This window comes from Pelophylax lessonae, assembly GCF_965119305.1.
Source record: "Pelophylax lessonae genome assembly, chromosome: 9".
NCBI lineage: Eukaryota > Metazoa > Chordata > Amphibia > Anura > Ranidae > Pelophylax > Pelophylax lessonae.
The window spans coordinates 266515865-266528093 of NC_138776.1; the positions used below are offsets into that span (position 1 = coordinate 266515865).

At 47.2% G+C, this 12229-nt stretch overlaps 4 protein-coding genes across 4 annotated transcripts in view; all 4 read right to left on the reverse strand.

Annotated features, from left to right (window-relative positions):
- LOC309564447 (uncharacterized protein) overlaps positions 1 to 12229 on the reverse strand; it is a 714240-nt gene that overhangs the window by 270012 nt on the left and 431999 nt on the right.
- LOC309563950 (uncharacterized protein) overlaps positions 1 to 12229 on the reverse strand; it is a gene marked incomplete at its 3' end in the record, with an annotated part of 302349 nt that overhangs the window by 90834 nt on the left and 199286 nt on the right. The gene's annotated exons all lie outside the window — the stretch shown is intronic.
- Positions 1 to 12229, reverse strand: part of LOC309563951 (uncharacterized protein) — a gene marked incomplete at its 3' end in the record, with an annotated part of 261782 nt that overhangs the window by 63220 nt on the left and 186333 nt on the right. The gene's annotated exons all lie outside the window — the stretch shown is intronic.
- Positions 1 to 12229, reverse strand: part of LOC309563953 (uncharacterized protein) — a gene marked incomplete at its 3' end in the record, with an annotated part of 229314 nt that overhangs the window by 31249 nt on the left and 185836 nt on the right. The window contains exon 2 of the mRNA XM_082268583.1: positions 4437 to 4664. Within this exon, the coding sequence (XP_082124709.1) occupies positions 4437 to 4664 (228 nt within the window). The remainder of the gene's footprint in view (positions 1 to 4436; positions 4665 to 12229) is intronic.

Sequence of the window (12229 nt, forward strand, 5' to 3'; positions counted from 1 at the left end):
GGGACTCTCCCCCCTCTTCAGTCAAAGGGCCTTTGGTCCTCCTCCCAGATCACTTCTACATTTACACAGCCTTGTCAGAAGAGCAGAAACCAATGGGGGTTGGGAGGTCCATGCTCTTTACACAACCAAAAGCCTAGGCACTGGGTCATGTGATCTCTGATAGACAAGAGGTTCCAAGTTCAGGCTTGCAGACCCTTTACCATAGAAAGAGTGACCATAGGTCTAGGCTTCTGGTGATATGCAGCACTGGAGGGAGTTTGATAGAAGAAGAGAGACCAACCTAAGAAAGGTTCAATCTGTGTTCTCATATCTGTGCTACTGTAACTAGGAGTGACACACAAGGAATACTGCCAGCTGAACCCCAGGACGGGTATCAGTACAGGGAGGTGACCATTATCAACCTATGACAGCACTCAGCTCCCCCTACTCTGGACCAATCAGTGTGCAGCAGTGTTGCCAACCGCCCGTAGATTTACGGACAGCCCGTAAAAAAAGGGCACTTTTCTCCTGCCCGTAAATGCCCGTAGCAGGAGAAAAGTGCCCGTAAATCTACTGCGGTGGCGGCACTGTCAGAACTACGCATGCGCGGCGCGCAGTTCCGGAGATGCCGAGTTCTTCTCTCGACTCTCGCACTCGCAGCGATGCAGACTGCCAGACTCGCATTGTTCGTTGGACGAGTGTCACTGCACTGCCCGCCTGCGCCCGCCCCTAAGTCCGCCCCCGCCCCTGCCATAATTTAAGTTTTCCCGCCGCCGCCGCACCGGCCATGCAGAGTCACTCTATCTGGAGTGGACTAGGAGATGCTGCCGCTAAATGGATGCCTGGTGGAGTGGACAGAGCAGTCACAGACTGACAGCCGAGGCAGAGGACTGGTAAGTGCTGGGGCTCCGAGCCTCCGACAGCTAGCAGGAGCAGACTGGAGTAGAGAGATGAGTCAGGGGGCAGAGGACATCAGTGTCCTGCTCCTGTGCCCCCTTCACCTCTCCACAGGCAGTGTCACAGCTTCACTCTGCACTAGTAATGTCACTGATGTTTGTGGCTGTGGAGAGGTGAAGGGGACTTAGGAGGAGGACACTCATGTGGAGAGCTCTGACCATCTCCTGTACCATGTACACAGTCCCTGACCACCCCTCTGTACCATGTCCGCAGTCCCTGACCCCCCCTCTGTACCATGTCTGCAGTCCCTGACCCCCCCTCTGTACCATGTCCGCAGTCCCTGACCCCCCCTCTGTACCATGTCCGCAGTCTCTGACCACCTCCTGTACCATGTCTGCAGTCTCTGACCACCTCCTGTACCATGTCTGCAGTCTCTGACCACCTCCTGTACCATGTCCGCAGTCTCTGACCACCTCCTGTACCATGTCCGCAGTCTTTGACCATCTCTTGTCTTTTATCATGTCTGCAGGGGAGTCTGGACTCTGGAGAGGAGTCAAGAGTGAGAGCGCTGCCAGGATGGGGGGTCACAGGAGAAGTCAGATGTGCGGGGCCTGCGGAGTGGAGACAGGGGCCATCTGACTGAGCCCTGCACAGTGCACCTGAGAGGAGGTCAGTGACAGAGCCGCCAGACCAGTCTGATGGGGGGGGGGGTCACTGATGTAAGGGGGCACTGATATAAAGATCCCTCTATATTAGTAACCCCCCCCCCCCATATCTTAATGTATTCACTCCACTGTGTAAGGTGGTCTCTGGTCACAAGATTGCCCCCCACATCAGAGTTCCTGGCGTTCCCCTTTACATCAGAGTCTGCAGGATTCTCCCCTTACAGTGCGAAGAGGGAACTCTGCGGACCCTGATTTAAAAGGGAACTCTGATGTAAAGGAGAATGCAGTGGACTCTGATATATGGGGGAACGCTGTGCTGGCTGGGTTATATTAACCTGATCTTCATGTTAATGGAGAAATATGGTTTTTGACTTTTGTTTAACCTAAACACGTTGCTAATAGCTCTATCTACATGTTTATAGTTTAAGTATTGATATTTGCACGGTTTAGCACTGAAAACAGCCTGTTTATGTACATTTTTGCACTGCCAGTAAAAAATTGGTGCCGTCCGTAAATTTTGGACGTTCTGCCAGTAAATTTCCCTCTCGGGGGTTGGCAACACTGGACTCTATCTGGAGTGGACTAGGAGATGCTGCCGCTAAATGGATGCCTGGTGGAGTGGACAGAGCAGTCACAGACTGACAGCCGAGGCAGAGGACTGGTAAGTGCTGGGGCTCCGAGCCTCCGACAGCTAGCAGGAGCAGACTGGAGTAGAGAGATGAGTCAGGGGGCAGAGGACATCAGTGTCCTGCTCCTGTGCCCCCTTCACCTCTCCACAGGCAGTGTCACAGCTTCACTCTGCACTAGTAATGTCACTGATGTTTGTGGCTGTGGAGAGGTGAAGGGGACTTAGGAGGAGGACACTCATGTGGAGAGCTCTGACCATCTCCTGTACCATGTACACAGTCCCTGACCACCCCTCTGTACCATGTCCGCAGTCCCTGACCCCCCCTCTGTACCATGTCTGCAGTCCCTGACCCCCCCTCTGTACCATGTCCGCAGTCCCTGACCCCCCCTCTGTACCATGTCCGCAGTCCCTGACCCCCCCTCTGTACCATGTCCGCAGTCCCTGACCCCCCCTCTGTACCATGTCCGCAGTCCCTGACCCCCCCTCTGTACCATGTCCGCAGTCCCTGACCCCCCCTCTGTACCATGTCCGCAGTCCCTGACCACCCCTCTGTACCATGCCCGCAGTCCCTGACCACCCCTCTGTACCATGTCCGCAGTCCCTGACCACCCCCTTTACCATGTCCTCAGTCTCTGACCACCCCCTTTACCATGTCCTCAGTCTCTGACCACCCCCTTTACCATGTCCACAGTCTCTGACCACCCCCTTTACCATGTCCGCAGTCTCTGACCACCCCCTTTACCATGTCCGCAGTCTCTGACCACCCCCTGTACCATGTCCGCAGTCTCTGACCACCTCCTGTACCATGTCCGCAGTCCCTGACCACCCCTCTGTACCATGTCCGCAGTCCCTGACCACCCCTCTGTACCATGTCCGCAGTCCCTGACCACCCCCTTTACCATGTCCTCAGTCTCTGACCACCCCCTTTACCATGTCCTCAGTCTCTGACCACCCCCTTTACCATGTCCACAGTCTCTGACCACCCCCTTTACCATGTCCGCAGTCTCTGACCACCCCCTTTACCATGTCCGCAGTCTCTGACCACCCCCTGTACCATGTCCGCAGTCTCTGACCACCTCCTGTACCATGTCCGCAGTCTCTGACCACCTCCTGTACCATGTCTGCAGTCTCTGACCACCTCCTGTACCATGTCCGCAGTCTCTGACCACCTCCTGTACCATGTCCGCAGTCTTTGACCATCTCTTGTCTTTTATCATGTCTGCAGGGGAGTCTGGACTCTGGAGAGGAGTCAAGAGTGAGAGCGCTGCCAGGATGGGGGGTCACAGGAGAAGTCAGATGTGCGGGGCCTGCGGAGTGGAGACAGGGGCCATCTGACTGAGCCCTGCACAGTGCACCTGAGAGGAGGTCAGTGACAGAGCCGCCAGACCAGTCTGATGGGGGGGGGGGGGTCACTGATGTAAGGGGGCACTGATATAAAGATCCCTCTATATTAGTAACCCCCCCCCCCCCATATCTTAATGTATTCACTCCACTGTGTAAGGTGGTCTCTGGTCACAAGATTGCCCCCCACATCAGAGTTCCTGGCGTTCCCCTTTACATCAGAGTCTGCAGGATTCTCCCCTTACAGTGCGAAGAGGGAACTCTGCGGACCCTGATTTAAAAGGGAACTCTGATGTAAAGGAGAATGCAGTGGACTCTGATATATGGGGGAACGCTGTGCTGGCTGGGTTATATTAACCTGATCTTCATGTTAATGGAGAAATATGGTTTTTGACTTTTGTTTAACCTAAACACGTTGCTAATAGCTCTATCTACATGTTTATAGTTTAAGTATTGATATTTGCACGGTTTAGCACTGAAAACAGCCTGTTTATGTACATTTTTGCACTGCCAGTAAAAAATTGGTGCCGTCCGTAAATTTTGGACGTTCTGCCAGTAAATTTCCCTCTCGGGGGTTGGCAACACTGGTGTGCAGTAACAGAGCAGAGATAAGAGAAGAATATATTATGGGTCACCTGTGCTGATCCCTGTAGGAGTGTCCTCCTCTATGAATGTCCTCGTCATTCCAGCCTCCTTCGTATATTGCTGATCATCCCTCACATACGTCTCTTCTACTTCATCCTCAACTTTCACGTTCATCAGATCTTCACCCTAAACCAACAGAATGGCAGAAAATAACATCTGTAACATAGAAGTATTTATGATGTGAGATCACATAGAAAATATCATCTTGTAGAGTCCACACATCGTCTCCACATGTCAGAGTGTTCAATCACTTTATGTTCCCAACCCTCAACTCCACCCACCTGATGATGGTGGGGGATGGTGTGACCTTCCTGTGTGGAATCCCGGGAATACAGAGGACGGGGACATCTCTCTGGTGGGTTTCTGTAGCTGGATGACTCCACCATGGTGTCCTGGTACAGATCTTTGTGTCTTTTTGGAATCTCTGACTCCTCCATCACCCCATCCTCATCATCCTCCTCTTTTATCTCCTCTTTAACATCAACTTTAGAATCTCTCAGGTTTCCACTCTGAATATATAATAAAAGTGACATCAATTGTAACAATGCAGATAATGTACAGATCCTAATGATACTATCAGTGATTGTTCCTCATCTACCTGATGATGGTGAGGGATGGTGTGACCTTCCTGTGTGGAATCCTGGGAATACAAAGGACGGGGACATCTCTCTGGTGGGTTCCTGGTATTTGGTGGCTCCATTGTGACATCCATGTGTCCTTCTGAAAACTCCTCCATCACTCCATACTGCTCATCCTCCTCTTTAAACTCTTCTTTAACAACAATAATAATATCCCCGAGGTTTCCACTCTGAATATATTAAAATAAATTTAATGTAACAAACATACGGATGTATAACAAATAACTGCTGAATATGGCTTCAGTTGAGCTACAGGCCTGGTGGCCATAGTCTTGTTTCCTTCAGCATCTTCAACCCTGTCGAAAATCAATAAACAAGAAGGTGTAGATGTGTGAAAGGTATAGTTTGTTACGTGGGAACTAGTAAGAAAGACTCTTAAAGATTCTGGGTTCTCTTGCTCTAAGTGGGGCTCTTATGATCTAATAGGGAGACTGTCTTCTGGAAATTTACATTCTTGGAGGTATAGGGGGTTATATAAGTGGGGTTGGCTGGTATTATTGAGGGGTATGTCATATCTTTACCAGCTTCCTTGCATTAACGATCAACTAAGCTTGGATTATATTTTCACCGCACAAGTCTGGATGCTTCCAAAACAAATGGTGGAGAAAGCGGGCAAATACATATTGCTTTATCTACCAAAGGATGACCTCTAGAAGTCAGGATGGACATGGGCACCACTAATGTGAATGAAGGTAATATGTAATGCTACATCAAACCTATAACTTGTAATTAGATTTATAAATCATAAAAAACTTGGATTATGTTTACACCATACGGTCTGGATTCGAAAACAATTGGTGGAGAATGCGGGCAACTATATATTGGGTTATCTATCAAAGACGGCTGGCCTCTGGAGGTCCTGAGCTCTGGAGCTCAGGACGGACACTGCACCATCTATCAAAGACGGCTGGGCTCTGGAGGTCAGGATAGACACTGCACAAAACAACGGTCTGGATTCTTCTACAACAGATGGTGGAGAATGCGGGATTCTTCTACAACACTAATAATAATTGTATTATATAGTTGGTAAGGTTGAATAAAGACACTAGTCCATCTAGTTCAATCAATAGTAGTTTTGTATTCATCTACCTGATGATGGTGGGGGATGGTGTGATCTTCCTGTGTGGAATCCCGGGAATACAGAGGACGGGGACATCTCTCTGGTGGGTTTCCATTACTGGATCCATCTGTAGGAAACACACACACTGACTGAATACATTGTTTCTATGTGTTTATCAGATGATGGGGGATCTAGGTGGATCCTCCGTACTGCTCTCTCCTTTACAATAAAGTCTCCTCTTACCCCGTGATGTGAGGGGCGGCTGATTCTCCATCATGACGTCCTTGTAGAGATCCTTGTGTCCTTCTAAATACTCCCACTCCTCCATGGAGAAATAGACAGTGACATCCTGACACCTTATAGGAACCTGACACACACAATGATACAGTCACCATCTATTACTGGTGTATTCTGTCATTAGAGTGTAACAATTTTATAAAAATTATGGTGAATAGAACAGTAGTGGTGGAAAAATAATGGAAGTTCTGCACAAACTAGAGGAAGGGCACATCAGCTGACTATAAGAGCCCCAGAACACGAGAGGTAACTGACGAAACCATCCCATACCTACATCCTCTTTTTCTTTTCTTTCTCCTACGCCAATCCCACCATAGCCCCTGAAACTGGCTATGAGGAATTTTCAAACTATTGGACCATACCATATCTGACTTGCTGAAGGAGAAAGAGTTGATTGACATACCAGTCTTCCTCTCTTTTTACATAGTCGAGGACAGTGGGGTGAGTAGGGAGGGAGAGGGTGTCTCAGCCATGTTCCAGGCAGGGACCAGCAATAAAGGTCCAGCTGCTGAAATTAGGATGAGCTGGTGGTTTGGTCCCAACCTAGGAACTTTGCCCGTTTTTCCCATCTATCTGGAAGGATCCGAATGCCGTATATACAAAGCAGTATCTGTAGCGCTTTTATTTATGACAAATTCCCACTGTTAATGGTTCCTAGGAAAGCATCACCTGCCGCGTCCCTAGCAACTGTTGACATCACCAGGAATCAGATGTGGCCACAGGCCATATTTCGGCAATGATGTCACCACTAATCCTTCCCTTCCTTTTTATAATTAATGACAGCTTGGGGAGCAGTTATTCGGCCAGAGCATCGTGAGGGATCTGTCACAGGAGTCGTTTTTTTTTTCCCCCAGTGAGTCGTTTGGCATCGGTTAATGTTTGGATGCCTTCATTTCTAAGAGGTTACATCTCTCTTTGTAAATGAGTAGGAATAGGTACCACATATTCGTTGACATAGAGGCTGGCATATTTATTATTAAAGTGGGCTTCCAGATTCCGATAAGCCTTCCACCCTCAGACCCTCACAACCACCGGCCAGGGTTGTGGGAAAGAGGCCCTTTGTCTTCATCAACATGGTGACAAGATGCTTTGCCAAAGGGGTCCTGAAGGGTCTGGTATGCATTTCCTGGGGGACCTCACACATTTCTTTCTTTTGTTCACTAGTATCCTGAGAATCTGTCCATTGGCCCCATATTTTAAGACATTTCTTGGGCCACCTTCTCTCCTCCTATGTCAACTTATAAAGCGGCAGGTTCTGATTAATCAATTTTTTTCCAAAGAACACATGTGTCAAACATAAGGCCCAGGGGCCAAATCCGACCCTCCAGGCAATTTTATGTGGCCCTTGCAGCCAGGGCTTTTTTTTAGCCAGAACGTGTTGGAACTCTATTCCGCCACCTCTGGCTCTCGAACGTGTTGGAACTCCATTCCACCACCTCTGGCTCTCGAACGTGTTGGAACTCCATTCCGCCACCTCTGGCTCTCGCCCTCGGCTCTCTGCTCACCACTATCACTTGTAAATACAGAAGGGCAATCAAGGATTGTTCGATTCTCTATATTTTACAGTATTTCTGTTACTTTTATACTGATAAAATATTAATAAAAAACATTGAAACAAAAAAATATTGCATCGTTTGTAGACGCGATTATTTTTGCACAAAACCAATATTCCAAAATATACCGCGAACCAATATACCAAAATATACCGCAAACCAATATACCAAAATATACTGCAAATCAATATACCAAAATATACCGCAAACCAACATACCGCAAACCAATATACCAAAATATACCGCAAACCAATATACCAAAATACACCGCAAACCAACATACCGCAAACCAATATACCAAAATATACCGCAAACCAATATACCAAAATACACCGCAAACCAACATACCGCAAACCAATATACCAAAATATACCGAAAACCAATATACCAAAATAAACCGCAAACCAATATACCAAAATATACCGCAAACCAATATACCAAAATATACTGCAAATCAATATACCAAAATATACCGCAAACCAATATACCAAAATATACCGCAAACCAATATACCAAAATATACCGCAAACCAATATACCAAAATATACCGCAAACCAATATACCAAAATATACCGAAAACCAATATACCAAAATAAACCGCAAACCAATATACCAAAATAAACCGCAAACCAATATACTACAATATACCGCAAACCAATATATATAATATATCGCAAACCAATATACTAGAATATAACAAAATATACCGCAAACCAATATACCAAAATATACCGCAAACCAATATACCAAAATATACCGCAAACCAATATACCAAAATATACCGCAAACCAACATACCAAAATATACCGCAAATCAATATACGAGAATATAACAAAATATACCGCAAACCAATATACTAAAATATACCGCAAACCAATATACCAAAATATACCGCAAATCAATATATTAAATATACTGCAAACTAATATACTAGAATATACCGCAAACCAATATACCAAAATATACCGCAAACCAACATACCAAAAGATCAATATACATTTATTGCTTTTTTTTTTTTTTTTAATCAAAAATATGTAGCAGAATAAAAATTGAAATAAATTGATGACGGAATTCGATTTTTCACGTTTTTTTTTTATTAGATGTTTAATAGCAGAAAGTAAAAAATTATTATTATTTTTTTTTAAAAAATTGTCGCTGTTTTTCAAAAAAAAACTCACAGGTGATCAAATACCACCTAAAAAAAAAGCTCTATTTGTGGGAACAAAAGGACAAATTTTATTTTGGTACAGCGTCGCACGAGCGGTCTGCTAACCACTTCCGGACCGCCCACCGCGTATCTACGTCGCTACTTTGACGTCAAATACCAGGGTTATGGCAGCAGCTGGCGATACGGAATCTGATAAAAGTGGTCCCAGCAGTGCATTTGCCGCGGGGTCACTTTTATGGGCAGCGGGACCACTTCCGGACTGCCCGCCGCAGTTTTACGCCGCTATTTAGATGTTAAATACCAGGGTTATGGTAGCAGATAGCTGCCATAACCCCAGTATTTTTTTACTGGGTGGGCGGTCCTCTTTCACATAAAAGTGTTCCCAGTGGTGAGATGCTACCCCCCCCCCCCCCCCCCACCTCCTCCCGCCACTTCCTGGTTGTTTTCACCACTTACCGGATCCGTTGGTAGCAGGAAAAACGATCTGTTTCTTTCCCCTCCTAGGCAGGAAGTCAAGTGAGGGCAAGCTGGCCCCCACTCCACTCTATGGCCTTGGAGGACCGGGGCGACGTCAAACGTCACTTCCTCTCAACGGCCTTAAAGGGCCCATTTTTTTTCATCCTTTGCAGCTATAACAGCTTGAACTCTTCTGGGAAGGCCATCCACAAGGTTTAGGAGTGTGTCTATGGAAATGTTTGACCATTCTTCCAGAAGCGTCAGGTACTGATGTTGGACGAGAAGGCCTGGCTCACAGTCTCCACTCGAATTTATCCCAAAGGTGTTCTATCAGGTTGAGGTCAGGACTGTGCAGGCCAGTCAAGTTCTTCCACCCCCCTCATCCATGTCTTTATGGACCTTGCTTTGTGCACTGGTGTGCAGTCATGTTGGAACAGGAGGGGGCCATCCCCAAACTCCTTCCACAAAGTTAGGAGCATGAAATTGACCAAAATGTCTTGATATGCAGACGCCTTAAGGGTTCCCTTCACTGGAACTAAGGCGCCAAGCTCAACTCCTGAAAAACTCATTAATAATTCACCCCAAAGGTGTTCTATTGGGTTGAGGTCAGGACTCTGTGCAGGCCAGTCAAGTTCCTCCACCCCAAATTTGCTCATCCATGTCTTTATGGACCTTGCTTTGTGCACTGGTCCAAATCATTTGGTGGAGGGGGGATTATGGTGTGGGGTTGTTTTTCAGGGGTTGGGTTGGGCCCCTTAGTTCCAGTGAAGGGAACTCCTAAGGCGTCAGCATACCAAGACATTTTGGACAATTTCATGCTCCCAACTTTGTGGGAACAGTTTTGGGATGGCCCCTTCCTGTTCCAACATGACTGTGCACCAGTGCACAAAGCAAGGTCCATGGATGAGCGAGTTTGGGAACTAAGGGGGCCAAGTCCAAACCCTGAAAAAAAACCTCACACCATAATCCCCCCTCCACCAAATGGTCCATAAAGACATGGATGAGCGAGTTTGGGGTGGAGGAACTTGACTGGCCTGCACAGAGTCCTGACCTCAACCTGATAGAACACCTTTGGGATAAATTAGAGCAGAGACTGCAAGACAGGCCTTCTCATCCAACATCAGTGCCTGACCTCACAAATGCACTTCTGGAAGAACGGTCAAACATTCCCTTAGACACTCCTAAACCTTGTGGACAGCCTTCCCAGAAGAGTTGAAGCTGTTAAAGCTGCTAAGGGTGGGCCAACTCAATATTAAACCCTACGGACTAAGACTGGGATGCCATTAAAGTTCATGTGCATGTAAAGGCAGGCGTACTTTTGGTAATATAATGTATGTGAAAATTTAAATATTTTTTAAAAACGGTCATTTTCGGGTTTGGTACCATATGATTTAGATGGGTTTGGGTTCAGCCTCGGATCAAACCAAACCCAGGGCAGTTTTGATCATCCCTAACCTGGAGCTCACTGTGAAACAGACTCCAGTTAGAGGCCGTCCTGCTGCTGCCACGTTTTTTTTCCGGCTGTATCTCAGCTGCCAACCTGTAATATTTAGTGCAGGAAAACACCTGTCTTGCGTCCCCGAATTTAAAGCCTATTCAAGGTGATCACTATGGGGGTCAAATTCAGTACAACCCGAATCCGAATCTCATCCCTCGTTACAAGAGACTGCTAAGGTGACACATCTCCAACATGAAGAGAATGTTTTCCGGCCCCGTAAATAGGGAAATATTCTGACCCTGACTCTAGGTTTCCACATTATATATGTGTGTATCATCATCTGCTGGAGATAAAAGACGTCACAGTGACTATGGAGGAAGAGGACGGAACATGACTGGGGGGTGGGGGTTACTGGGTGTAAATAGAAAATAAGATCTTATTACCTCTTCTGCTGCCACTTCAAGTAACGTCTCCTCTCTACTTCCTCCCAACTCACCTTTCACCCAGAACTTATTTATACCTGACATCACTTCCTGTCTGTACCTGACATCACTTCCTGTCTTCCATAGAGACATCCTGTCGAAGTGAGATCACCACCTTGTGGAGCTCAGAGGCAGCCCAGAGAAAGATCTCCTAGCGTGAACACGGCCTTGCCATTGTTGCTAATTGTCTCTGATCCTGTAGGACAGTCCCGGGATTTTGTCTTCTTTTTCATGATGTCCAAATCTCACAGGTTCCAGGGCTCTGCACTTTTCCACTGCAAGTACCGGCTCGGCTCTACTCGGCTCTGCTTGGCCCAGTTTGCTTTTCCTCTGCTGGTACCGCATGGTACAGTGTTGGAACGGTTAGGTACGGTTTGGTATGGTTTGCTTTTCCACTAAAGTAGTACTAAAGTTAAGTGGGTGGGATAACAACGATTCTCTGATCAATCAGTGGCTAGTAGTGACTACATGCAAAGGATTGTTGTATATGGTACCGGTATGGTACCTCTTGGAACCAAAATCGAGGTGGTACTGTTTTAGAGAGCTGTACCGTTTGGTTCCATGCAGTGGAAAAGCACCGACTTACCGTACCGAACCGTTCCTACAATGTACCATGCGGTACCAGCAGTGGAAAAGCACAAAAGCGAGCCGAACCGTTCGGTTCCATGCAGTGGAAAAGCGCGCAACCACAATCGAGGTGGTACTGTTTTAGAGAGCCGTACCGTTTGGTTCCATGCAGTGGAAAAGCGCCGCCGTACCGTACCGAACCGTTCCTACACCGTACCATGCGGTGCCAGCAGTGGAAAAGCACAAAAGTGAGCCGAACCGTTCGGTTCCATGCAGTGGAAAAGCGGCAAAGTGGCAGTGAGGTGATGACGGCTGGAACACTCTCTGGGTTTCATCACTAGGCACTGCAATTATACCCGACTGTTGGGTGGAGTGATCTCCATTCTGACAGTGAAAGTAGAACTCCAACCTTCGC